We start from the raw sequence: 26,932 nt of genomic DNA on the forward strand, positions 1-26,932 counted from the left end.
ATATATGATATATCATATATATCATATATATCATATATATGATATATATGATATATATCATATATATGATATATATATGATATATATGATATATATGATATATATCATATATAAAATGCCATAATAAAGGATTTCTGATCTACAGGTGATCAATATGTTCATATAATTTTAGCATGCTCTGAAAATACTTCGCATTGAAAATGAACGTGTTGACGTGATGACGTTTTGTAAACACAACCCGAGCAAATCAGAGAGACGCATTTCAGTCAGCTGACCTCCGCCTCTCCACGGACAGCTACAACCTGCAGTGAGCGAATCATATGACGACTGACGCCCATTGGCGTGGTGTTGATGACGTCACGTGCCTGGCCACTACATCATCCGACTTTTAGGACACGAGGCTTGAAGCCCTTCGATAGGATGTATTACTTTTGATATTTCTTCTGTTTTCCTCTCTGTCAGCCAGCTCTGTCGGTCACGTGACGCTAGGAGGTGGTGTGTGTCCGCCGAGTCTTCAGTCGTTAAGATGGCGGAGCATCATCATCATCATCACCATCCCAGCTCGTCTCTCTGTCTTTGCGACTTCATGAGGTAACCGCCGTCACCTGAGAGCTAGCTGTAGCCTGCTAGCAGCGAACAAGCTAAGCTAGGCTCCCAGTGGTGTTTGATTCTTTATTATCCGTTTGGTTTGTTGACACTGGTTGGTCTTAAGGTGGACCCTGACCTGCCTGTCTCTGTCACCCCACAGGCTGCTGGGGTCCCTGGTGGTGCCCTGCATCTACCTCAGCTTGCTGCTGACGCTGCTGCTGCTGCTGCTTCTCCTGGGTCTTCGTATGTGGCTGCATGCTCGCCGCAAAGCTCGCCGCGCTCAAGATGGCGGTGCGGCTGTGGCCTTCTTCCATCCCTACTGCACTGCGGGGGGGGGAGGGGAGCGGGTGCTCTGGTGCTCCCTCAGGGCCCTCATGCACCGGTACGGCTCCACACTGGTTCTCGTGTTGACCAGTGTGTAAATTACCACTCCTGTGACATCATCAGCAAGCTAGTTGGTACTAGTTGCTCTAAAGAGATGCACCCAACTCAACAGGGCGTCCCACTGTGGTTGGGTTACCCTGAACACAGCTGCACAACTGTCCTGTCACTCAACACTTGTCCCCTCCCCCTCTCAGGTACCCCGCTGTCTCCTTCGTGGTCTACACAGGTGACCAGGGAGTGACTGGCCAGCAGATTCTGGACGGAGCCTACCTGCGCTTCAACATCACGCTGCCTCGGCCAGTCACCTTCGTCTTCTTACATCACCGCATGCTGGTGGAGGCCACCTCCTACCCCCACTTCACGCTGCTGGGCCAGATGCTCGGCTCCATGTTCCTGGGTAAGACCCGGGTGACCCCACTCCCAACGCTCGGCGCTCAGATTGTGGTGGTAGCTTGTGACTCCCACAGCTGTAGCATTTCACACTACACAGCATAAAATTTAGATTTATCATATTTTCCTGATATTCCATGATGCAAAGACGTCCGGGGGGGGGGGGGGGGGGGTCAACAGGGTCATGCTAAAACTGCTTCGCCAAAATTCACCAATCTCAGTGGAGGGGCAGAGCCTGAATCATAAAAGGTGCCTCAACATTGTCAACACACCTGTTTGTGTGCAGGCTGGGAGGCCCTGACAGCCTTCGTTCCTGACCTGTACGTAGACTCAATGGGCTACGCCTTCACCCTGCCAATCTTCCGCTACCTGGGAGGCTGTAAGGTGGCGAGCTACGTTCACTACCCCACTGTTAGCACCGACATGATGTGTGTGGTCAGAGAGAGGAACTCCAGGTAACGCTGGACACACACACACACACACACACACACACACACACACACACTCTAGGGATGCAACAGTATTCTGTATTTTACTGAACTGTTCAATACGCCCTGGAAATACAACAGTATTTCCGTAAGTTTCTGTCTGTCACAAAACTTTATCAGAATTTTGTACAGCAGTGTGATCGGACCCGCTCAGGAGCAGAGACATCTGCATGCAGAGCACTAATGGCTCCTGTTCAGGGACATTCGATTGGCTCTGAAGGTGGCACTGTGCCTGAACAGTGCAGAAACAAAGGCCAGTGAATGAGACTCGGGGGGAAAAGAAAGTTTGAAGAGGGGCTGTCTTTGTATAAGTCTGTGGCGTGGGATTGGTTCAGCGTAGACTACGATGAGAATTGGAAAAGGACTGTCAACAAACCACAGTGTGCAGGCATTGCTTTGCAAACATCGGATATGCAGCAGGTAACACGAGCAATATGTCGTCCCGTTTACGTGGCCGTCACCCGTCTCTTTCACTTGGCACAGCGCAGGTCAGTGCCAGCTTCAACGGCGAACCGTCATTTGCAGCTGCCTTCCAACAGCTGTATGGGACAAATTCAGAAAAAACACAAAGTGATAACGAAAACGGTGGGCATCTTCATAGGGAAAGACATGCAGCCGTTTTCAATGGTTGAGGACACCAGATTTTGTCACATGATTCAAACAGCTGAACCTTGTTATCATGCACCCTCCCGCACCCATTTCAGGAGTAAAGCGATCCCAGAACTTTATGAAGTATGCCAGGGGGTTATTGAAAACCATCTGAGACAAGCACCCTACCCTGCTCCCCACCGTTAGCTGGACCTCCTGAGCAACAGTAAGCTACCTGACAGTGGCTGTACTCGATATCCTTGTTTGGGAAATGAGGGGCCTGGTGTTGCAGACTCATCCACTCAAGTGAACACCTGGCTGAAGCACTCGTGCATGCAGGTACTGAATGGAAGTTGGAGAGAGCAAATACCACCAGTCCTGTTACTGCAGACAATGCACAAAACCTTGTGAATGCCATCCCTGATGCAGGGGCCTTTGGACCGCACACAGCCTGATTCTTGCAGTTAAGAAAAGTTGTGTCCCTCAGTTCAGTGTCCCACCTCCTGGGGAAGGTCAGAAAAGTGGCGACATTTCCCCAAAAGTACCACTGGTCACAAAGCTCTGGCTGACAAAGAGCTGATGTTAAACATACCACGACACAGATTGATCCATGATGTCGCAGCCCGCTGGAATACAGCACATGGCATGCTTGAACAGTATGTGGAGCAACAAACAGCCATATACTCCGCCATTCTTGACAAAGCTGTGAAAGTCTGTGACAGACACATCCATGCTGGCTGGCCGTGAGCTGAAGCTGGCAGAGGAACTCCGTAACACTCTCGAGAAAGTGACAACTGTGATGAGCAGTCAGTCATGTCCCACTTCATCCATGATCCTCCCTCTCAACACAAGGACACTGAAATCCATGGCACCAGATCCTCAGGACAGTCCAACCATCCGGGAGTCACCCAGGATTGGGAGAAAAGACACATTGATCCAGAGACCTTCTAGACTACCTGCACAGGGCCACAGTCCTTGACCCAAGGGTCCTGTCTCTTAACTCTTAAGTCTACAAGGATGTCACAAGTGAAATTGTGGAGCATGAACATCAGGTATTTGATCTAATTTAACTTATTTTTATATTGTTGTTGTTGTTGTTTTCATAGTGTTAATGACATTAATGACAGATTCAGCGTTTGTATCCCCTCCTCAAAAGAAGACTGCCATGTCAGAGTTATTTGGGGGTCCTCTCAAGAGAGCAGCAAACAAAAGCATTTCCCCAAAAGATTGAGGAGGAGGTTTCCTCAAACAAAGCAGCTGGTGGCCTTCATGTAGATGCTGATCCTTTCCTTTGGTGGAAAAAAAGATCAGGTCACATTCCCCCACGTTCCAAAGACTGCACAACGGTACCTCTTAGTCCCTGGCACCTCTGTAGCGAGTGAAAGAGTGAGTGTTTTCAGTTTAATGAAGACGTCCATCTTTGTCTGTCCTCCAGGTTCAACAACTCTGACTTCATCTCCACAAATCTGGTGCTGAGTGTGGTGAAGGTGGTCTACTACTGCTGCTTCGCTCTGCTGTACGGCCTGGCTGGCTCCTGCAGTGATGTCATCATGGTAAACTCCACTTGGACGCTAGGGCACATCTTGGCTCTGTGGCGCTCCCCCAGCCGCACCAGTGTTGTCTACCCACCCTGCGACGTCAGAGCATTCCTGGACATCCCCTTGGACAATGAGGAAGAAATGGAGGGCTGGGAGAAGCTGGGAAGTGAGGAGGAAGGAGGACGGGACAGGAAGTGCCACTCAATCGTGTCGGTGGGTCAGTTCCGACCAGAGAAAAACCACAGGCTACAGATCAGGGCGTTTCATAAACTGCTGAACCGGAAAGCGGTGTGGCCCGAGGGGCGTGATTTGCTGCGACTGGTGCTGATTGGTGGATGCAGAAACCAGGAGGATGAGGAAAGGGTGCTGATGCTGCGGGGGCTCTGCCAGGAGCTGGGCCTGGGTGACCGTGTGGACTTCAAACTCAACATACCTTTTGAGGAGCTGAAGAGAGAACTGGGGGATGCCACCATTGGCCTGCACACCATGTGGAATGAACACTTCGGTATCGGTGAGAAGCATCACACACACATCTCATAACGCCACGAGCAGCTCGCCTCTGTTCTCAGCGCTGCTCACTGCCTCTCTTGTGTCAGGGCTCTCTGGTCAGGGAAGAGAAGTTAGCGAGCGAGGAGCTTACTCTTTTCAGATTATGTTTCAGTCCCTCCTGTTTGATCTAATCTGCCACCTAGTGACACGGTTGTGATCCAGACGTGCACAGATTAGTTTACAGGTGAGACAATAACGGTGAGGACATGGATCAGATCCCATCATCCTCTGGATTCAGATCTGCACGGCAACCTTGGTATAGCAGCTGGACGGGCAGTCCTGATAGCCTCACTGACGTGCCACGTTCATTTCTTTGTGTTAGCATGTTAGCATATGAGGCCATCTTGCTCATTAGTTTGAGCCGAGATCTCTAGAATGAAACATCTAAAGAGACATTCTAGAAATCTCATCATGAATGAATCCGTAGAACAGAAGTGTTCATGAGTCAGCTGATGCATGAATATATGCCTGTCAGACATGCCGCTCCACCCTCTCCGTCTTGTGTAAGTGTGATGGTTTGTGGTCCTGCCTCTGTCTCCATAGGCATCGTGGAGTGTATGGCTGCAGGCACCACTGTACTTGCCCACAAGTCCGGTGGGCCGAAGATGGACATCGTTGTGCCATATGAGGGCAGTCAGACAGGCTTCCTGGCCAACTGTGAGGACAGCTATGCTGCCACCATGGAAACCATCCTGGCTCTGTCCCCTACGGCGAGGCTGGGGATCCGACGCAGTGCCCGGCGCTCAGTGGAGCGATTCTCTGACCAGGAGTTTGAAGTCTGTTTCCTGGCTGCTATGGAGACTCTGATGAGCAACCTGGGTCAGTGAGAGGGCAGAGCCGGCCATCTCCTGTTGTTGTTTAAACCCCTATGGTGAAGTCATACCTACACTGAACTTGCTTCAGTGCTGGTAGCACAAGGTTCACCCTGGCCCTGCTGCCAGTTTCTAGAGTCTAAACAATTGGAGACAAAAAGACTAGAATCAGTCTGATATCAAGCGAGGAGGTGCCTCCAGCCACTGGTGTGGAGCAACATTTGTCTGAGTGGAACATTCCTGTGTCAGGCTCTGGCCTGAAGGGCGTCTAGTCCAGCATGACGATGCTGCCAGGTGTTCCTCTCAGAACGCTACTCACCAAACAAAGGACTTGACCAGACATCAGTGGGTGAGAGAAGGATTTGGGTTTGGTCCAATGATTTGGATCCGTCAGGTGCAGGAATCATGTCCAACTCCTCAGAGGAGTGTCAGCCTCATGGGCTCACGGTTGTGGTCCATGTGCTCGTATCCATGACAACGGAATATCACACTCATGAATAAGCACTGATCCAGTTTACATGATGAATAATCAGTGCCGTGGGACGTTGTTCTGTTCAGAACCAAATGCTGTTACTGGTGTCGTTAGCAGGGGCTGCGCTTTAATATTTCATTTCTACGCTCCTAAGAGCTTCTAATGTTTGTTACACGAAGACATTAATTTAAAAAAAATCATTCTTTTCAATGAAAGTTTCACCTTTTCCATTCTAGTTTGTGATGTCATAGAAATGTGAATATTGAAGATCTTTATTTTGATGAAGGCACTGATGCTGTTTACACCTCAGAAGTTATTCTACAATAATAAACACATCAGATGACTCGTCTGTGGATTAACAAGGCTCCACCTGGGAAGGTGAGGGAGGGGCTGCAGGCAGGTAAGGTCTTATATGAGGAGAACGAAGTCACTGGGTGGTGCGGTTTATCGGGGATGGTCCCGGATGCGTCCATTGACCATTAGGCTCCAAGGGAATGATGGAGGTACCTGCAACACGTGCCGGTGATTCCTTAACCTGAGGATGACTGTGTTGAGGGACTTTGCAACCCCCCCGCTGGCTCCCTCTCCTCTCCACTGTCTGTGTCATTGGAGCTGTAGGCCTCCATAGTGAACAGGTTCCTCGTGGACTTGCCGTCTCCCAGCTCATCCTCAGACTCCTCAAAGTTCCTGGTTGGAAGAAAGGAGACGTAGCAGAGCTGGAACTGTGGTTCTAGTCAGTGTTGAGGGTACACCTGTTGAGCACCTGCTGCCCTCTTTCATGAGTATCAATTTTCTATCTGACCAGATGAAGAAATAGGTGTGGTCATCCACGTTCATATTTTCAGTGGCTTTAACATGGGATCTAAGGTAAGACAACACACAGGAAATAGGCAGGTAACTTTGACTTACGTGTCATCGTCATCTGACCCCGGCTCCAGCTGCTTGTCATCCATCTCCTTCCTCTCCTCCAAACCTGAGACCATCCAGAGTATATGAGAGTGAGCGAGAGAGACAACTGCTGAGTCCAGAGTTGATGACATGACTTCAGCCTGAGTGACAGCATTGAGCAGGGTTTTGGGGGGGCCTTGTACCCACTGCCTGCGACCAGCCCCCACCTCACCTGTGTGTGTGTGTGTGTGTGTGGGGGGGGGGGGGGTGAGCAGTTGTGCTAATTCCAGGATATTCACCCTGATGCTTTTGCTAACGTTATTAACGTGAACTGTCTTTTTTTTCCCCCCCTGTCCTGTTCAGCAGCATCCATGTTCCTGGTGCCTCGTTGTACTGAAGCAGTTTTATTCTGCAAAGGAGGAACCTGATAAACTCCTCCTACTGCCATTTATGCTTAACTTTATTAGGAATGGTGTTGGTTCATTGATGAAGCTACAGAAGACAGGAGAGAGAACAGGGACAGGACAGGGAAGACAAGGAGGGGGGAGACAAAAAAACAACAGCAATAGCAGAAAAAAAACAAAAAATCAAACAAACAGTAACAACAGAGGAGAAAAGAGAAAAAAAAAGGAAAAAACATTGGTTGCAGAATTTCCAGTGTATAATTTTTAGATACATGTCTGAGTGTGTGTTTATGGTCAGGTGTGCGCCGCATGTGTGTATGTGTGTGTGCTACAGTTTGTCTTGGATGCTGTGCGTAGCTGGCTGTAGCTGATGTGGGGGGGCCAGGACATCACGCCCCCAGTCCAGGATAGCAGGTAGGTCAGAACCAGGCCACCAGAGCACCCCGAAACCCCCAGGACACGGGGAGCCCCAGGCCACCCCCCAGGAAACAGCCACAGGCCCAACCCATGCCAGGACCCATAGGAAAGCATCGGAGCAGCAACTCCCACCCGGAAGCAACCCACAGAGAGACGGGGCAGAGATGACCCTAGTCCCGCTGGGCACCCCCCCCCCCCCCCATAGCATGAGCAGAGCCCAGGGGCATAGGGCCCCTCTGGCCTGAGACCCGACCAGAGCCCCCCAAGAGGTCCGCCAGAGGCGAGGCTGACACCCACCCACACCCCACACCCAGGCGGGGTAACCACAGTCCACCACAACGACCAGGCCCACTGCCCCCGAACAGAGCTATCGCCCCCCAACCCTCGATCCCCATCCCCTCTACTCATCCCCTGTTCTCCCCCTCCCCCCAGAGCAGGAGGGCTTCAGGCTATAGGGCACCACCAGCCAGCCAGCCGGGACCCCCCACTCCCCCGAGAGGCCCAGCCCGCCCGCCGGAATGAGCCGAAGGCACGCACGCCCAGGACCGCCACCCCCAGACAAAACAATCATACTCTCATCTTCCTCCATACAGGGGCTGAGAACACCATAGATGCTGATACGGTCCAGGGCACCTCAGACTGAGTGAAACCGCCAGCGGGCAATCCACCGTACAACAGCAGGGCCCGTGACCAACCCCAGCCCAACCACCATGCCGGGAAGAGGACCACCCCCAGAAAGCACCAGCCAGGCCCACAATGGTGCAGTTAGCAAAGGAGGCAGCACTGGACCCACTCCCTGCCCCAGCTGCCCCCCCATCCCAATATGGGTGCAGGGTGGGTGTTGTGCATGGGAATGTGATGATGTGGATCACTAGAATGTGGTTAAAATTGGCGGAGGCACCCAGGGCATGGGAGCCCCGCCGGTTGCAGACGGCAGAGTCTCCCAGTACATCCTCATGCACTCCCCCAAGCCCTAAATGTCTACGATGTGATTAAAATTGGGGGGGTCCAGCCCCTCAAGGCCTAGTGATACATGAGATGTGATGTGATGGGACAGAGAGGCAATGAGAGGGGCTGAGGAATGGGCCAGACCTGCAGGGGGTCAGCTTCCAGACGGGCCCCGCTGAACACCCCATCACCACTGCAACCAGCCGACAGGGAGTCTAGCCTCCCTGGTCCAGGGGTCAGATTGGAGCACCAAGGGGCACTGTCCGGAGATCCGGGCAGAGGGTCCACCACCGCGCAGTGCAAGGGCAGGGAGGGCCCAGAACCCCCAGTGCACAGCGGAACCCCCAGCCAGCAGCCCATGGTCAGGGCCCCCAGTTCGATCAGCATCAAGGAGGTCAGCTCCCATCCCTCAGACATCCCCCAGCATCCTCACTTTGGTGGCGGCAGTCCAGGACATCGCGCCAGGGCCCAGCCTGCCCGAGGACGGGCCGAGGTTAGCAAACCCCTCCCAAATGTGGGTGCGACCCCCCCGGGGAGCAGCAGGGCCCCAGGCCAGCAAGTCCCAGGTGCCAAGCAATCCACTTCTACCTCACTCTCTACCCCCTTACCTCCCTCCCTCCTGACCCCCCTCCCCCTCCAACCCCCACCTAACCTTCCTTTACTTTATTTATATTTATATTTATACAGCACTTTTCATACAGAAATTGCAACCCAAAGTGCTTCACAGAAATAAAAGAAAAACAGGCAACATTAAATAAAATATAAAACAATGCAATAAATGTTAAGAACCCGGCCTTCCCGACCCACATGACCACATGCATGCACTCACCCCCCCCCCCCCCACGCACACACATACACACACTGACTGTCAGTAGGAACATGGCACGGCACTGAAAATACAAGTGAGGAGAGACCACCTATGGGAGCCGTCCTCACCGGGAGGTGCCACAGCTCACAACCACAGGGAGCGCCGCCACCGACACCCCCCGACCCGGACAGACCGGGTACACTCCACATATAATGCAGAGCCCCCCAGCTCTCCGGGCCTGGACGATCCCAGGGACGACGCCCCCGCGGGCAGACCAGACACACCTCCCAGTGTGGAGGGCCCCCACCAGGAAACACTGGAGCTAAAAACTAAAGGACTGAAAACTACAAGACTAAAAGATAGAACATGAAAGAACAGGAATTAAAATAACATTAAAATATCAGAATGACATAAAATATTAATATATATACATATATATTACACAAATGTATACATATAAATATATATACATATATGTGTAATATGAAATCTAAAAGTTTAAGAGCTAATGACAAAGAATAAAACGAGCAAACATAATAGGGTCTTCGCCTGAAGTACCTTCAGGCTCAGGCCCTAATAATTAAAAGATAACAGTAACAATAAAATATAGTGATAAAATTAAAGGATAAAAGAGACTAAAGCAGTTAAATCAGTGACAAGCTAAGCTAAAAAGGTGAGTCTTGAGCCTCCTTTTAAAAACGTCAACAGTCTCCTGATGTTCTCTGGCAGGCTGTCCCTGAACTTTGGGCCATAACGGCTGAAAGCAGCCTCCCCGTGGATTTTAGTTCTGACTCTTGGAACGACTAAAAGGCCGGTGCCAGAGGACCTCAGGGTCCGCGAAGGTTGATATGATAAAAGCAGTTCAGATAAATAAGGTGGGCCAAGACCATCAAGACACTTAAAAACTACTAAAAGAACCTTAAAATCGATCCTGAAGCACACGGGGAGCCGATGCAGCGATTTTAAAACCGCTGCATTGGCTCCCGCCCTCTGGTCCTCGTCAGCACACGTGCTGCAGAGTTCTGGAGTCATTGTAGATCATAGATGGTTGTTTTGGGAGACCAGCGAGCAGCAGGGCATTACAAGAATCTGAACGACTGGAACTAAAAGCATGCATCAGCACCTCCGTGTTGGCCTGAGAGAGGAACGGGTGACTCTGGCTCTGTTCTTAAGATGCTAAAAACCTCTCTTAGTTATGTTCTTGACATGTGGAATGAAATTCAGCTCAGAGTCAAAAATGACGCCCAGCTTCTTTACAGATTGTGAAGGTTTAAAATCTTCTACTTTTGGTCAAAGTTCCTCTCTCTTGCCTTCAGGGCCGATGATTAAAACTTCAGTTTTGTCCTGGTTGAGCTGTAGGAAGTTCTCTGCCATCCATGACCTGATATCTAAGATCCAGTTAAGAGGGTCTCACTAGGCCCTGTGTCATCAGGAGACACGGCGATGTACAGCTGCGTATCATCAGTCGTAACTCAGGAAACTCACTCACAACTACAAAACCATGCAGCAGCGACACCTGGTGCCCATGGGACTTAGAGACAAAAATGGAATAAATGAAAAGAAAACAGATTAAACTTAAAATTCATGTGTAAGGACAAAGGGCTCATTCATCAAAAGCTCTGACACCATGGGACCTTTTAACCCTTAGTTTAGTCTGACAGACAAGAAGTAAAGCCTGATGGATGCTCAGCTGTTGGTCATGTGACCTCACCTTGATTGGCCCCCACGACAGTGTTGTTGACATCCACGTTGGCTAAAGCCTCCAAAACAGTCTGAGGAGCCCTCCGGCTCCACCTCCTCCTTGCCTCGGAACAATCCTTGAGCTTCAACTCCTCCCCCTCCAGAAGGCTCAGAGTCTGGTTCAGAGGGTCCACTTCCTGTAAAAGAGACAGAAAAAGACAGTGGGTACATACCAAGAATCCCTCTATCTCCCCTTCCTATCCATTCCTACTTGACCTCAATGGAAGAGCTCATGGGGTGAAGAGGATGGTGGTACCCAGAAAAGCCAACTACACTCTCACTAAAACAGCGTGATGGAACGGCGGCCATGTCACTGATGTGTCCATCTCTGGGAACTACAATGTTCTGTAGATTGAATACAGAACGCCCCTCTTAGTTTCTTCACCGCATTTGTTGTGAAGACATTACTTCATGACTGATATTGAACATGAAATAGAAGCTGTCAATCACAAAGGTGACGGTCACACTGTGAATGTTTGCTCCACCTCTTGTCAATCATATTTATCCCAGTTATTACTGCAGGAATAATTGACATATAAATGAGTGTCAGGTGTGGCAGCTTACTGATCCACTATAACAGTGTCAGCGTCCTCTGGTTGCCATGGTAACGCCTCTGTTACTAGCTGTGCTGAGAGTTGAAGCACAGCTGTGTGCTAGCAGGTGATCAGAGATCAACACGTCTATAATCTTCATGTATGTAGTAAACGTGTGCAGCAGCAGGAGGATCCAGCGGCTCAAGGCAGCCTCAACATTCATGATGATTGACACCTCCAACACCCCGCAACCCAGCAGCCGTCCTCCTAACAGCTGATTGGTTCCTGTTGGCTGTTGATGTGATGATGTCAGCACCAGAGAGGCTGCTGAAGTCCTTCTACACGTGTCCATGCAAGCATCAGAACTGAAACTGTAGTTGTCAGCTCTCCAGAGGAAACTCTGCTCCACCTGGAGCTGCTGGAGAGGAAACCATGGTGGTTCTGGTTCTGGCTTCAGTTCTGGTCCAATCTCTGATGAACAGAACCCAGATTCCCCTTTGCTAGAACAGCAATCATGGAGGTTTGTGGGAGCTGTTCTACCAAACCACAGGAACAAATCCTCCCTGGAGGCTCAAGTTTATCTGATGATGGTGTTGATTGGTTGTTGTGGTGAATAGCTGAGTGGGGCGTCACCGTCAGAGCTGCTGCAGCAAGGAATTGTGGGACGGTATCGTCTCCTCTCATGGCAGGAAGACGCTCAGGTGTATCAATGCTAACAGAGGAAGCTGGAGCTCCTTCCTGAGAGTTCTAGAGCTGAGTTTTAGGTGCTCCCATCATGGCTGCCACACAGACACTTGGTCACTCTGCTAGAACTCTTCCAATGATTAGGAGAGTATTGGATCGCATCCAGAGAATCAGACAGACAGTTAAATCTTGCTTCCACCTCCTCATGTCCTCCATCACTCACCTCCATCTCCTTCTCCTTGTTCGTGGCAGTGTCCTTCATCTTGTCTTCATCCAAGCGGATCTCAAACATGATTCCTCTCTACAGAATCAAAATACAAGCAGAGTCAATCTCTTCCAAATATGTGAAGGGAAAGTGATGACGTTTCACTCTGGTTCATGTTTGGTCTCTGTTTCAGGAAATAACTCAGAAGCCAAGCTTACTTGTCTAATTCTAGCTGTGAACATGTCGCACTAGTGAATATGAGACAGAGTCACTTCAGGATCACAATGTACATCTGCTATCGTTTAAAAATGTGGCACGAGTGATGTCAACTTGTCCTGGCGTTTTATCTGCAACGTTGTCCTCTGTGCTCGGGTCTCATCCTGGGCCTGTTTCAAATCTGCTTGATTGTCCTGAGGAGGAGGAGGAGTCCTGCTCTCAGTAGCGAGTCTTTTGTCACTGATGGACCAACCTGGTGCACAGTGTTTACTTGCACAAGTGGACTTCTCTGAGGTTCTGCATCTGTCTGCTCTCTGGCATCCCCCACCATGAAGGTTCCCTGCTTGTGTAACAGCTGGTCCTCACACACACGTGCACACACACACACAAACACACACACACACACACACACATGAATCCAGAACAGCATCATCATTGATTCTGATGATGTCACCAATGCCAGCTGCACCACACAGGACTTGGACCAGTCTGGGGCAGCCTGAACCAGGGGTGCAGTCTAGTGCAGCGAGTACAAGTAGACCAGTCTGGTGCCACTTTGCGCAGTCTGGTCCAGTGCGAACTAGAGGACCAGCCTGGTACACCATGGACCAGTGGTTTGGCCTGGTACACTTCTCACACACACATCTAAGTAATGGCACCTCTGCTGCTGCTCTCTGATGCATCCGTCTCATCTCCTGGTGATACTGCACTCTGATGAGTTCCAGCTGATGCAGGTACTCCTGCACACACATACACACACACACACACACACAGACACACATGCGCGCACAGGAGGGAAATTTGGTTCTTCTGTCACCACTCCTACAAACACATCCAGATGGGGTCCATGGCCTCCTACCTGCTGACCCTCCCACTTCCTGTTGTCACAACACCCCACATCCTGCTCCAGACCACCTGGCTTCTTCTTGCCCTCAGCAGTACACGGACGCAGACCCTGATGACATGGGGGAGTCCAAATGTGAAAGTTGCTGTGTCAGCAAGTGTAGCATTAGGGTTAGGTTAGGGGTTATGATTAGGAATTATACCCTAAAGAGTAGGGTTAGGATTAGGAATTAAACCCTAAAGAGTAGGGTACTGAGGGTATTCAGTGAATACTCTTGGGCATTTTCATATATTAACCCTTTAATGCAAGGTTAATCCAGACTCGAAACTGACCGTAGGCATGGCTGGGAGATGGTTGTCTGTCTATATGTGTTGGCCCTGCCATGGTGTGAACAGTTGGCTCTCTTCGCAGTGGAGGTGGCATGGAACAGGACAGAAAGAGGCCAGTCTGGCAATTCTTCACAAGAAGACTCTTTATTCTAAGCAGACAATCAGGTGTAAAGACATCAATAAAAGGTCGTGACAGAGGTCCAACCATCAACACGGGCAGATGGAACCTGGCGCCTTATATACCCGCTCCCTAAAGAGTCACCAGATGACATCCAGAGATATCAGGGACCTAAACAGCCTCCAATGCTACCAGACAAGGCCAAAAAAACCTGTTTGTTCCCTAATGTCCATTGCTCAACAAGGAGTCGACGCTAACAGAGCTTCAGAGGCCGATCTGAGTTTCCTTCAGAATGGTCTTATTCAGGAGAGCTGCCCAGAATTCCATGAGTATGAAATAAAAAATAGCAAGGAGCAGGGCCATCTCCCTAACGCCAAGACAAAAATGCTCTACTTACCTCTTCTTGACATGACGCCATCGGATCCAGATACGCTGATGACAGCCAAGACCAGAGTCTAAGACCTCACATCTGAAACTGGTTAGGATTTCAGTGTGCTGACATGCGACCAACAACTATATAGTGTTGCAGTTCAAGTTAAATGGGCCCATCCGGAAATGTTCCAACATATGTGCTTACGTCTTGAGGGGATGCTTGCACTGATGAGTTTTATTGGGGCTGTTGGTTTGCTGATGGCAGAAAGTGGGCTTTCTAGTGTCTTGTCAGACGTATTTTGAGGGTTTGCCAAGATGTTTAATGGGAAGAAGTTCCCTCACAATGTATGGGCCCTGCAGATGATGGCAGAAGAGGTGTGAAGAAACCTGATCACAGGTGCCCATTTTCAGAAAGCAGATGACTTAAGTGAAGCTTTGGATCCCATAGCGAGCCAGAGCAGGGGCCTCATGTATCAATGAGGTTTACGCAAGAAAAACTTGCGTACGCCAGGATCGACGCTCACGTTCAGATGTATCAACGCGAAAAGTTTGTCGATTCTTGCGCTGTTTCACGCCAACTCTGGAGGTGCCGTAGAAGTTGGCGGAAAGCCGATTCTTGCGTTAACTGCACTTTGGTCAGTTGGCGACACCCTGTGGCGGTGTTTGGTAACTGACATTATTTGATAACCACACATACATCGGGTCCAAAAAGCCTTCCAGCGGGAGATGGCGGACCGTTCCGGGGTGAGTCAGTCGACCCTCAGCCGGGCCAGACCCTGGGTGGTGGACCTGATCATTGAACAGGCCAACATTGATTTGCAGCAACAGCCGGATTCTCTAATGTCTGATTCTCTAATGACTGCACTCATGTTGCCATGAAAGCACCGTCCCATGAGGAACACGCTTACGTTCATCGTAAGGGTTTCCACTCCATCAATGTGCAGATCATCGATGCGCAGAGGCTGGAGGGATGGACGCCGATCCCGGCCAGGCAGCCGTCCTCGCACGCCAGAATTTCATTTCCACAATGTGAATGAGTAAGAAGCTACTGCACCCAGCCTGCTGACCCGATACCGGTGAGCGTGTTACGTCATTTCCTGCCTGTAATACTGTCTCTGTGTTGTTCACTCTCTAAATCCTCCCTCAGGTGTACTGCTAACTTAATCGCTTTAAGCACCACTGTATACGACGTTTTGGTGTAATACAGAGGTTTCTGTCACTTCAGTCTTTAGCAGGACTTTGCTCTGAAATTCCTCGTTCTATTTGTTCTATTTGCCACAGGTCCACTAGCTCACCTTAGCATACGAGCTATGGCCGCTCTCTCTCTTTCCGCCTCTCCCCCACCTCTCCCTCCCTCTCCTGCTCCCTGTGCCAGATGTTTAGTGACTCCTCTGCCTCCTTTAGTGCTAATGGTACGTGTAAAAAGTGTAGTTTGTTTGTAGTCCTGGAGGCTTAGTGAGTTAGAGACTCGGCTCCGCACCATGGAAGCTAGCGCTAGTCCTTCACTTTCAGGATCTGCTCAGTCCACCTTAGTGGGTGCGGAGCCACCTAGCCTAGCCACCACTAGCAGCTCCCCCGCAGCTCCCGAGCAGCCGGGAACTAGCCAGTCCCGCTGGGTGACATCACGAGGGAAACCTAGACGCAGTGAGCCCGTGTTTGGCCACCAACCCCTTCATGTTTCCAACCGCTTTTCCCCACTCAGCGACACACCCGCTGAGAGTGAAACTCTTCATGTCGGCTCTGTTGCTCGCAGCCCCGCTGTGAAGCCGACATCAGTCATTGGCAGTTCTGTTCTCCGCAACGTGAAGGTGGAGACTCCAGCGAGCATGAAGTGCATCCCAGGGGCCAGAGCGGGCGACGCTGAGGCTAAAGCTGCTGGCAAAACGTAAAGTTAAATACAGTAAGATTGTGATACATGTCGGCGCTAATGACACCCGGCTTCGCCAGTCGGAATTAACTAAAGTTAACATGGCTTCGGTGGGCAACTACGCTAAAACAATGTCGGACTCCGTAATTTTCTCTGGCCCGCTGCCCAATTTAGCGAGTGACGACATGTTTAGCCGCATGCGTTCATTCCATCGCTGGATGTCCAGGTGGTGCTGAGGTAACAACGTGGCTCACAGACAATTGGAGCTCCTTCTGGGGAAAGCCTGGTCTGATTGGGAGAGATGGCGTCCATCCTACTTTGGATGGTGCATCTCTCTTATCTAGGAACAGAGGCCAGTTTGTTAGCAATACTAATCCCTGACAAGGACCCAGAGTTCAGACCAGCAGGCAGAGCTGCAGGTTAGCACGCCCTCTGCTGGTTCCTTCGTGTTGTCACCCACCCAGCCTATAGAAACTGTGTCTGCCCTGAGGCTTTATAAGCCTGCACCCAAATCTGGAGGAGTAACTTATAGCAACTTAGTTCAAATTAAAACCACTGCTCCAGCAAACCAACCCAGTAAAACTATTAAATGTGGTTTGCTTAATATTCGATCTCTCCCATCCAAGTCTCTCCTAGTGAACGATTTAATTACTAATTATCAGATTGGTGTATTAGCACTCACTGAAACCTGGGAGCAGCAAGATGAGTATGTTAGTTTAAATGAATCTTCCCCTCCTGGTTACATTAACTACCATGTACCTCGCACCACTGGCAGAAGAGGAGGAGCTGCAATCTATCAGTCAAATTTGGTGCTTAACCCTCCACCTAATTGTTCATTAACTCATTTGAGAGCCTGACTGTCAGCTTCTCCCACCCAGACTGGAAAGCAGAGAAACCACTCTTACTTGCTGGGGTGTACCGTCCTCCTGCACCTTATTCTGAGTTCTTAGAAGAACTCCCTGACTTTCTGTCTAACTTGGCATTGAACTCAGACAAAGTCATTCTAGTGGGTGACTTTAACATCCATGTGGACGTCAATGATGATTCTCTGGCCACTGCGTTTAAGTCGCTTCTTGATTCTGTTGGCTTCTGTCAGAGGGTAAACAAACCCACTCACACTTTTAATCACATCCTTGATTTAGTACTCACTTATGGAATAGAAGCTGACCGCATCATAGTTCTTCCTCAGAACCCGGTCTTGTCTGATCACTCCTTAATTACATTTGAATTTACTTTAACAAATTATATTCTACCTGGGAAAAAGTCCCGCTTCAGTAGATGTCTATCTGACACTGCTGTTTCTAGATTTAAGGAGCTTATTCCAGCAGAGCTTGCTGCCACACCTTGTAGTGATATAATGGGCAGTTATGCTGATTCCACCCCACCCAGGTGGACTATCTTGTGGACAGCACTGCAGCAGCACTCCTTGGGACACTTGATGCCGTAGCTCCCCTGAAGAAGAAGGTTATCAACCAGAAAAGAATAGTTCCCTGGTACAGCCCAGAGCTGCGTGCCTTAAAACAGAAGACCAGACAACTGGAAAGGAAGTCACATTCCAGCCAGCACGAGGAAGTCCACCAAGCCTGGAAGGAGAGTTTATTAATATATAAAAAAGAACTCCGTAATGCCAGAAGCAGTTACTACTCGTCCCTGATAGAAAAGAATAAGAACAACCCCAAGTTCCTCTTCAGCACCGTGGGCAGGCTCACCAAGAACCATAGTGCTGTTGAGCCATGCATCCCCCAACTGTCAGCAGTAACGACTTCCTTTCTTTCTTTACTGAAAAGATTGTGAATATTAGAACGAAGATTGCCAGTAATGGAGGACAGACTACATGAACATCTGCACAGCAACGAGCTCTTTGAAGCCTTCCAGTCTGGATTCAGGGAACACCATAGCACTGAAACAGCACTGGTCAGAGTCTCGAATGATCTTCTTATAGCTTCAGACAGAGGTCTTGTCTCTGTGCTTGTCCTTTTGGACCTCAGTGCTGCATTTGACACCATCGACCACAGCATCCTGCTACAGAGACTAGACCATGACATTGGGATTAAAGGAACTGCCCTAAAATGGTTTAAGTCCTACTTATCTGACAGGTTTCAGTTTGTTAATGTTAATAATGACCATTCGGAGTATAGCAGAGTTACATATGGTGGACCACAGGGTTCAGTTTTAGGACCGATTCTCTTCACTCTATACATGCTCCCATTAGGTGACATAATCCGGAAGCACTCGATCAACTTCCACTGTTATGCAGATGACACACAACTTTACTTGTCGATGGAGCCAGACGACACAAGCCAGCTTACTCATCTGCAAGACTGCCTGAAAGACATTAAATCCTGGATGTCTTCTAACTTCTTAATGCTCAATTCAGATAAAACTGAGGTAATCATTTTTGGACCTAAACACCACAGGGACACACTCTTGAATCGGATCTCTACTCTAGATGGCATCACCCTAACTTCGAGTACAACTGCAAGGAACCTTGGGGTCATTTTTGACCAGGACCTTTCCTTCAGCTCCCACATAAAGCATGTGACTAGGACCGCCTTCTTCCATCTGCGAAGTATCGCTAAGATTAGGAATATCCTTTCCCAGAGTGATGCTGAAAAACTGGTGCATGCATTTATCACTACTCCACTGGACTACTGCAACTCTCTCCTGTCAGGATGTCCTAAATACTCTCTAAAGAGTCTCCAGCTGGTCCAGAACGCTGCAGCGAGGGTTTTGACGGGAGTTAAGAAGAGAGAACACATCTCTCCACTTTAGCTTCTCTCCACTGGCTTCCTGTAGGATCTAGAATCGACTTCAAAGTCCTTCTGCTAACTTATAAGGCTCTCAATGATAAAGCTCCATCCTATTTGAAAGAGCTCATTAGTCCCTACTGTCCGACCAGAGCACTCCGCTCCCAGAATGCAGGTCTTTTAGTGACTCCCAGTATCAATACAAACAGACTGGGAGGTAGAGCTTTTAGTTACCGGGCTCCTTTACTGTGGAACCAGCTCTCTCCATGGGTCAGAGAGGCAGACACTTTAACTACGTTTAAGTCCAGGTTTAAGACCTTCCTCTATGACAGAGCCTTCAGTCAGGACTGGTTCAGGTAGCTCTGAACCATTGATAGCTATGCTGCTATAGGCTTAGACTGCTGGGGGACACATCAGGTTACATGGAGCCCTTCCCTCCTCTCCTCTCCTCTCCCCCTCTCTCCTCCTCTCCTCCCTGCACATTTTTGGAACTGTCATTACCATTACTTGTTGCACTTTGTAGTCTGGCCTTGGTGTCTCGCAGTCTCTCTGTGTTTCCACAGATCCACCAGAGCCCCAACCGCCGCCTGCATCGCCCCCCCCCCCCTTATTCCCTACTGTTACACCGGCCTGCGCTCCCCTTCCATGAACCAGTCTACCATCCAGTCCCCCATCAAGCTGGCTTGCTCTCCCTGCCTCCCCTACCAGAAGCTTCCTTCTTCAGCTGTTATTAACATTTCCGTGTTTCCCACATTTTGTATTGTAAACTGTTTTCTTGTCTGTAACAACATCTACTGCACGTCTGTCCGTCCTGGGTGAGGGATCCCTCCTCTGTTGCTCACCCTGAGGTTTCTCAGATTTTTCCCTGTTAAAAGGGTTTTCTATGGAGTTTTTCCTCAGTCGATGTGAGGGTCTAAGGGCAGAGGATGTTGTTATGATGCCATGTGAAGCCCTTTGAGACAAACTGTTTGTGAAAACGGGCTATACAAATAAAATTGCCTTGCCTTGCCTTGCCTTACTACACGATTCATGAAGCCAGATTAATTTATGTTGTCCACTAAACGTTCCAGAACATTTATCAGGCGGTCGAGCCGCTCATTGATGCCCGTTATTCCCCTAATAATGGACCGCCTGTGTGAGGACCCTCCCTCCGGATCTGTGTGGGCCGGAGGATGCGCCACTGGGTCCGGGTGGGCTGGAGGACTGTCCGCCACTTGTCGGCCTGGTGCTGGTGCTGGGGCCGGGGGACGAGCTGGCCCCAATACCGCTGGTCCTGGCGGATGACTCTGAGCCGGTGGACAGGCTGGCGCGTGAGCACGTTGCATGTTGGCGGCATGTCTGACGGATCAATTTCTATTAAACATATTGGCTTATTTAATGTCTGCTTCTGTGTATTTGTTGCCTTCACGTCTGTGGCAAAGCAGGTGGAAATGTTGCTAAGAAATGGAGTTGCCACTGACCCTCCAGGCTCTCGGGGTCAGCGTGGGTGGCAGCGACGTCTTGGTGAAACCAGTGTTGTTGATGATGTCCTACATCCAGGCTGTGATGAGGCTGAGAGTTGCAGAGTCATCAGAGAACTTCTGCAGGTGACAGGTGGGTGTGGTGGGAGAAGTCTGAAGTGTAGAGTGTGAAGAGGAACGGAGCCAGGACCGTTCTCTGCAGGGCCCCCATGCTGCAGACGACCGTGTCCGAAACACAGTCCCCAGACCTCACATACTGCGGGCGGTTTGTGAGGTAGTCCAGTATCCAGGATGTGAGGTGATGGTCCAGTCCTGTATACTCCAGCTTGTCCCTCAGGAGCACCAGCTGAATGGCACTGGAGAAGTCAAAAACCTGATTCTCACAGTGCTCCCAGGCTTCTCCAGGTGAGAGAGGGCTGGATGGAGGAGGAAGATCACGGCATCATCCACCCCAATGCCACGCTGGTAGGTGAACTGCAGTGGGTCCATGGATGAGCCCACCAGGAGACGGAGATGTCTGAGGACCAGCCTCTCCAGGGTCTTCATCAGGTGGGATGTAAGTGCCACTGGTCTGTAGCCTCTGTGGTCCTTGTGGTGCAATGTCTTGGGTACAGCTGTGGCACTCTCCCCAGCTTCAGGCTCAGGTTGAACATGGGATCAGTTATCCCACAGCTGGTCTGCGCAGGACTTCAGGAGCCTGGAGCTGATTCCATCAGGACCGGGTGTCTTCCTCAGCTTGATCCTCCTGAGCTGGTTTCTCACCTGAAGTGTTGTGAGGGACCGGTTGGAGCAGGGGGGCTCTCTGCTCAGGAGTGGTGATGGTGAGTGGATGAAGAGCGTAGTCAGGGAGGAGTCGGGCTGGGAGCTGAGTGCTGTAGACAGAGGTGTGAAGGTGGGTGGGGGGGTGAGGGTGTGATGGCCTCCTGGAGATGTAGATGAGGGGGGTCGCAGCAGTGAAGACTGGTTGGGGTGGGGGGAGTCGGTGTCTGATCAAACCTATTGAAGTATAGGTTCAGATCGTTCCCTATCGTTGACCCCCCAGTCTGGGAGCTGGGTTTGCTGTGGCCAGAAATGGTCCTTTCTGGCCTTGCCAGACTGCCCTGGTGTTGTTCTGCAGCAGCTGATCCTCCATCTTCCTCCTGTAGCAGCCCCCCCCCCCCCGATCTTCTTTCTCAGCTCCCTCTGCACAGCTTTCAGCTCGTCCCTGTTCCCTGACTTGAAGGCTCTCTTCTTCTCTTTGACGTCAGGGTTAACCCATGGTTTGTTGTTGGGAAGCACCGTACAGTCCTGGTGGGTACGATGTTTTCCACACAGAAGTTAATGTAGTCCGTGATGCAGCCTGTGAGGCTGTCAATGTCCTGCCCGTGAGAGTCACAGGATTCCTCCCACCTGTCGTGTCAAAACAGTCCTTCAGAGCCTCCTCAGCTTCGTTGGACCATCTCTTCACCATGCGGGTGGTCACTGGTTGCCTGTGTACAAGGGGCTTATACACAAGCAGGAGATGTACCAGGTTGTGGTCTGATCTTCCCAAAGGTGGGAGGGGAGATGAGTGATACGCCTCCTTGGTGTTGGCATAAAACATGTCCAATGTTTGATTGTCTCTGGTGTGGCAGGTGACATGACATTGAGTGAGAGTAGGCAGAGTGGAGGAAGGAGAAGCGTGGTTGAAGTCCCCAGAGATAAGGAGAAGGGCCTGTGAGTCCTGTTTCTGCAGCCTGTGTGTGACGGAGTGATGCACATCATAGGCCGCATCAGCGTTAGCAGAGGGGGGAATATACCGCTATGACAATAGCATGTGAGAATTTCCTCGGCAGGTAGTATGGCCTCATGCTAACCACGAACAGTTCACCATCCCGACAGCAGACTTGCTCCTTAATGGTGATGTGCCCAGAGTTACACCATCTCTTGTTAATGAACATTGCCAGCCCTCCTTTCCTCTTACCGCTTTGCCGTGTCCTGTCTGCCCGCAAGAGCTGGAACCCATCCAACGATATGACTGCGTCTGGGGTCACTGCAGTCAGCCATGTCTCCGTGAAGATCATTAAATTGCACTCCTGGTATTCCCACTGGAGCCATGTCAGCGCTGTTAGCTTGTCCGTCTTGTTGGGAAGAGATCTTACATTCCCCATGATGATGGACGGGAGGACGGGCCTGAAACGTCGCCTCCTAGCCCAGGCAAGGCAAGGCAAGGCAATTTTATTTGTATAGCCCGTTTTCACAAACAGTTTGTCTCAAAGGGCTTCACATGGCATCATAACAACATCCTCTGCCCTTAGACCCTCACATCGACTGAGGAAAAACTCCATAGAAAACCCTTTTAACAGGGAAAAATCTGAGAAACCTCAGGGTGAGCAACAGAGGAGGGATCCCTCACCAGGAGGGACAGACGTGCAGTAGATGTTGTTACAGACAAGAAAACAGTTTACAATGCAGAATGTGAGAAACACGGAAATGTTAATAACAGCTGAAGAAGGAAGCTTCTGGTAGGGGAGGCAGGGAGAGCAAGCCAGCTTGATGGGGGACTGGATGGTAGACTGGTTCATGGAAGGGGAGGCAGGGAGAGCAAGCCAGCTTGATGGGGGACTGGATGGCAGACTGGTTCATGGAAGGGGAGCGCAGGCCAGTGTAACAGTAGGGAATAAGAGGGGGGGGGGCGATGCAGGCGGCGGTTGGGGCTCTGGTGGATCTGTGGAAACACAGAGAGACTGCGAGACACCAAGGCCAAACTACAAAGTCGAACAAGTAATGGTAATGACAGTTACAAAAATGTGCAGGGAGGAGAGGAGGAGAGAGGGGGAGAGGAGAGGAGAGGAGGGAAGGGCTCCATGTAACCTGATGTGTCCCCCAGCAGTCTAAGCCTGTAGCAGCATAGCTATCAATGGTTCAGAGCTACCTGAACCAGTCCTAACTGAAGGCTCTGTCATAGAGGAATGTCTTAAACCTGGACTTAAACGTAGTTAAAGTGTCTGCCTCTCTGACCCATGGAGAGATGCTGGTTCTAAAGTAGAGGAACCGGTAACTAAAGGCTCTACCTCCAAGTCTGTTTTTATTGATACTGGGAATCACTAAAAGACCTGCATTCTGGGAGCGGAGTGCTCTGGTCGGACAGTAGGGACTAATGAGCTCTTTCAAATAGGATGGAGCTTTATCATTGAGAGCCTTATAAGTTAGCAGAAGGACTTTGAAGTGGATTCTAGATCCTACAGGAAGCCAGTGGAGAGAAGCTAAAGTGGGAGAGATGTGTTCTCTCTTCTTAACTCCCGTCAAAACCCTCGCTGCAGCGTTCTGGACCAGCTGGAGACTCTTTAGAGAGTATTTAGGACATCCTGACAAGAGAGAGTTGCAGTAGTCCAGCCTAGAAGTGATAAATGCATGCACCAGTTTTTCAGCATCACTCTGGGAAAGGATATTCCTAATCTTAGCGATACTTCGCAGATGGAAGAAGGCGGTCCTAGTCACATGCTTTATGTGGGAGCTGAAGGAAAGGTCCTGGTCAAAAATGACCCCAAGGTTCCTTGCAGTTGTACTCGAAGTTAGGGTGATGCCATCTAGAGTAGAGATCCGATTCAAGAGTGTGTCCCTGTGGTGTTTAGGTCCAAAAATGATTACCTCAGTTTTATCTGAATTGAGCATTAAGAAGTTAGAAGACATCCAGGATTTAATGTCTTTCAGGCAGTCTTGCAGATGAGTAAGCTGGCTTGTGTCGTCTGGCTCCATCGACAAGTAAAGTTGTGTGTCATCTGCATAACAGTGGAAGTTGATCGAGTGCTTCCGGATTATGTCACCTAATGGGAGCATGTAAAGAGTGAAGAGAATCGGTCCTAAAACTGAACCCTGTGGTCCACCATATGTAACTCTGCTATACTCCGAATGGTCATTATTAACATTAACAAACTGAAACCTGTCAGATAAGTAGGACTTAAACCATTTTAGGGCAGTTCCTTTAATCCCAATGTCATGGTCTAGTCTCTGTAGCAGGATGCTGTGGTCGATGGTGTCAAATGCAGCACTGAGGTCCAAAAGGACAAGCACAGAGACAAGACCTCTGTCTGAAGCTATAAGAAGATCATTAGAGACTCTGACCAGTGCTGTTTCAGTGCTATGGTGTTCCCTGAATCCAGACTGGAAGGCTTCAAAGAGCTCGTTGCTGTGCAAATGTTCATGTAGCTGCTCCAGGACAACCTTCTCAAGGATCTTGGAGATGTAGGGAGGTTGGATATTGGCCTATAGTTGGCTAACACATCTGGGTCAAGAGAAGGTTTTTTAAGTAAAGGGTTGATGACAGCCACCTTAAAGGCCTGTGGCACATAACCTGTGACTAAGGAAAGATTAATTTGATTTAATATAGAAGTGTTGACTAGAGGAAAGGCATCCTTAAGGAGGCTTGTTGGGATGGGATCCAGCAGACAAGTGGCTGACTTGGAGGAACCGACTGCAGAAGTTAATTCTGACAGGTCAATGGGGGAGAAACTGTCCAAGTGAGCACCAAGTCTGGGAGGTGCTTCTATGGGGACTGTAGTCTGTCCTCCATTACTGGCAATCTTCATTCTAATATTCACAATCTTTTCAGTAAAGAAAGAAAGGAAGTCGTTACTGCTGACAGTTGGGGGGATGCATGGCTCAACAGCACTATGGTTCTTGGTGAGCCTGCCCACGGTGCTGAAGAGGAACCTGATGTTGTTCTTATTCTTTTCTATCAGGGACGAGTAGTAAGCGCTTCTGGCATTACGGAGTTCTTTTTTATATATTAATAAACTCTCCTTCCAGGCTTGGTGGACTTCCTCGTGCTGGCTGGAATGTGTCTTCCTTTCCAGTTGTCTGGTCTTCTGTTTTAAGGCACGCAGCTCTGGGCTGTACCAGGGAACTATTCTTTTCTGGTTGATAACCTTCTTCTTCAGGGGAGCTACGGCATCAAGTGTCCCAAGGAGTGCTGCTGTAGTGCTGTCCACAAGATAGTCTACCTGCGAGGGGGTGAAATCAGCATAACTGCCCAATATATTATTACAAGATGTGGCAGCAAGCTCTGCTGGAATAAGCTCCTTAAATCTAGAAACAGCAGTGTCAGATAGACATCTACTGAAGCGGGACTTTTTCCCAGGTAGAATATAATTTGTTAAAGTAAATTCAAATGTAATTAAGGAGTGATCAGACAAGACGGGGTTCTGAGGAAGAACTATGATGCGGTCAGCTTCTATTCCATAAGTGAGTACTAAATCAAGGATGTGATTAAAAGTGTGAGTGGGTTTGTTTACCCTCTGACAGAAGCCAACAGAATCAAGAAGCGACTTAAACGCAGTGGCCAGAGAATCATCATTGACGTCCACATGGATGTTAAAGTCACCCACTAGAATGACTTTGTCTGAGTTCAATGCCAAGTTAGACAGAAAGTCAGGGAATTCTTCTAAGAACTCAGAATAAGGTGCAGGAGGACGGTACACCACAGCAAGTAAGAGTGGTTTCTCTGCTTTCCAGTCTGGGTGGGAAAAGCTGACAATAAGGCTCTCAAATGAGTTAAATGAACTGTTAGGTCGAGGGTTAAGCACCAAATTTGACTGATAGATTGCAGCCCAGTGCTTTCACTCCAGCCCGACAGCCCTGTCTCCTTCTCTTAAGTTCCCAAGGGACATCCTGCAGTTGTGCCGGCTGCACCAAGTTGAGTCGAAGCATTAGCAGCTGATCCCAGGTGTACAAACTGGGACCCATGGCTGCGTGCACGGCCCCCGAACCCAATGGTTCACAGTGTCAAAAATGGGTAAAAGACCACTGAAAAATGCAGTGACCTGAACCCCCATGACACACTCTAAAAGACAGAACAATAGATAAACAAGGTAAATAAAAAGTGTAGGAAAGTTTGGGAAAAAGAGGTTATGAAGACCGAAAAGCGGGAGCTACTGCAACAGGCAGCCACTCACATGGCGCCATCCATAGAAAATAAGAAGCAGCTAAACACATTACTTTGTGTGGAGCTGACAAAAGACAGCCTGTTCCATTTATGAAGCACTTAGAACCACAAGTTAGTAGTAACAGGTGAGGATCCATTTCCCATCGAAGTAAGGATGGAAGAAAGACAGGAGGTTTGATCTTAAAAAATGAGCAGGAGCAGGCGGATACTGTCATTGTCCAACAAGTCCTAAGGTGTGCAGAAGACGCGGACCAAATCATTGCGGTATGTGGTAATACAGATATGTTTGTCCTTCTCCTTCACCATGACCATCAGGCAGGACTCAATGTACCACTACTCATGGAATTCCCACGCAAGGAAAGAGTGATTGTGGATATCAGGGCAACACAAGATTCAAGATTCAAGATTCTTTATTGTCATATGCACAATATTGACAGCGTCACTTGAGCAATGAAATGCTTAGAACAAGGCAGGCAGACAACTCAAGTAAGTAACACGAGAAAAAGAAGAGAAAAATAAATAAGCCAGCACTAGCACTAGTTAGTCAGACGGACATTGTTAAGCACCTTTTACCAGCCCATGCCATTTCTGGCTGTGACACAGTAGTGTCTTACCACAGGATAGGTAAAGGACCTGTCATC

The 26,932-nt window shown here is 49.5% G+C and overlaps 2 protein-coding genes across 2 annotated transcripts in view; one reads left to right on the forward strand and one right to left on the reverse strand.

The window, feature by feature from the left end:
* Nucleotides 1-327: 327 nt before the first annotated feature.
* On the forward strand, nucleotides 328-6,202 carry LOC147252692 (GDP-Man:Man(3)GlcNAc(2)-PP-Dol alpha-1,2-mannosyltransferase-like). The gene is made up of 6 exons (XM_086221062.1): nucleotides 328-591; nucleotides 749-970; nucleotides 1,167-1,369; nucleotides 1,649-1,817; nucleotides 3,874-4,487; nucleotides 5,069-6,202. The coding sequence occupies exons 1-6, from the start codon at nucleotides 527-529 to the stop codon at nucleotides 5,350-5,352; spliced, it is 1,557 nt and encodes a 518-aa protein (XP_086077188.1). The 5' UTR covers nucleotides 328-526; the 3' UTR covers nucleotides 5,353-6,202.
* nek5 (NIMA related kinase 5) overlaps nucleotides 6,060-26,932 on the reverse strand; it is a 46,208-nt gene continuing 25,335 nt past the window's right edge. Inside the window, exons 18-24 of the mRNA XM_086219447.1 lie at nucleotides 13,512-13,607; nucleotides 13,051-13,392; nucleotides 12,906-13,007; nucleotides 12,455-12,532; nucleotides 10,986-11,151; nucleotides 6,719-6,782; nucleotides 6,060-6,496 (exon numbers count right to left, since the gene is read on the reverse strand). Of these exons, the coding sequence (XP_086075573.1) occupies nucleotides 6,340-6,496; nucleotides 6,719-6,782; nucleotides 10,986-11,151; nucleotides 12,455-12,532; nucleotides 12,906-13,007; nucleotides 13,051-13,392; nucleotides 13,512-13,607 (1,005 nt within the window). The 3' untranslated portion in view covers nucleotides 6,060-6,339. The remainder of the gene's footprint in view (nucleotides 6,497-6,718; nucleotides 6,783-10,985; nucleotides 11,152-12,454; nucleotides 12,533-12,905; nucleotides 13,008-13,050; nucleotides 13,393-13,511; nucleotides 13,608-26,932) is intronic.

Source organism: Aulostomus chinensis, chromosome 12, assembly GCF_037954235.1.
Source record: "Aulostomus chinensis isolate RoL2024-O1b breed Wild chromosome 12, RoL_Achi_v1.0, whole genome shotgun sequence".
Taxonomy (NCBI): domain Eukaryota; kingdom Metazoa; phylum Chordata; class Actinopteri; order Syngnathiformes; family Aulostomidae; genus Aulostomus; species Aulostomus chinensis.

What these genes read in the sequence shown, in the direction of transcription:
- LOC147252692 (XM_086221062.1), top strand. Translation starts at nt 527, where the DNA reads ATGGCGGAGCATCATCATCATCATCACCATCCCAGCTCGTCTCTCTGT. An exon ending in TGTCTTTGCGACTTCATGAG is followed by an intron (nt 592 to 748) that starts GTAACCGCCGTC and finishes GTCACCCCACAG; the next exon opens with GCTGCTGGGGTCCCTGGTGG. An exon ending in GCTCGGCTCCATGTTCCTGG is followed by an intron (nt 1,370 to 1,648) that starts GTAAGACCCGGG and finishes GTTTGTGTGCAG; the next exon opens with GCTGGGAGGCCCTGACAGCC.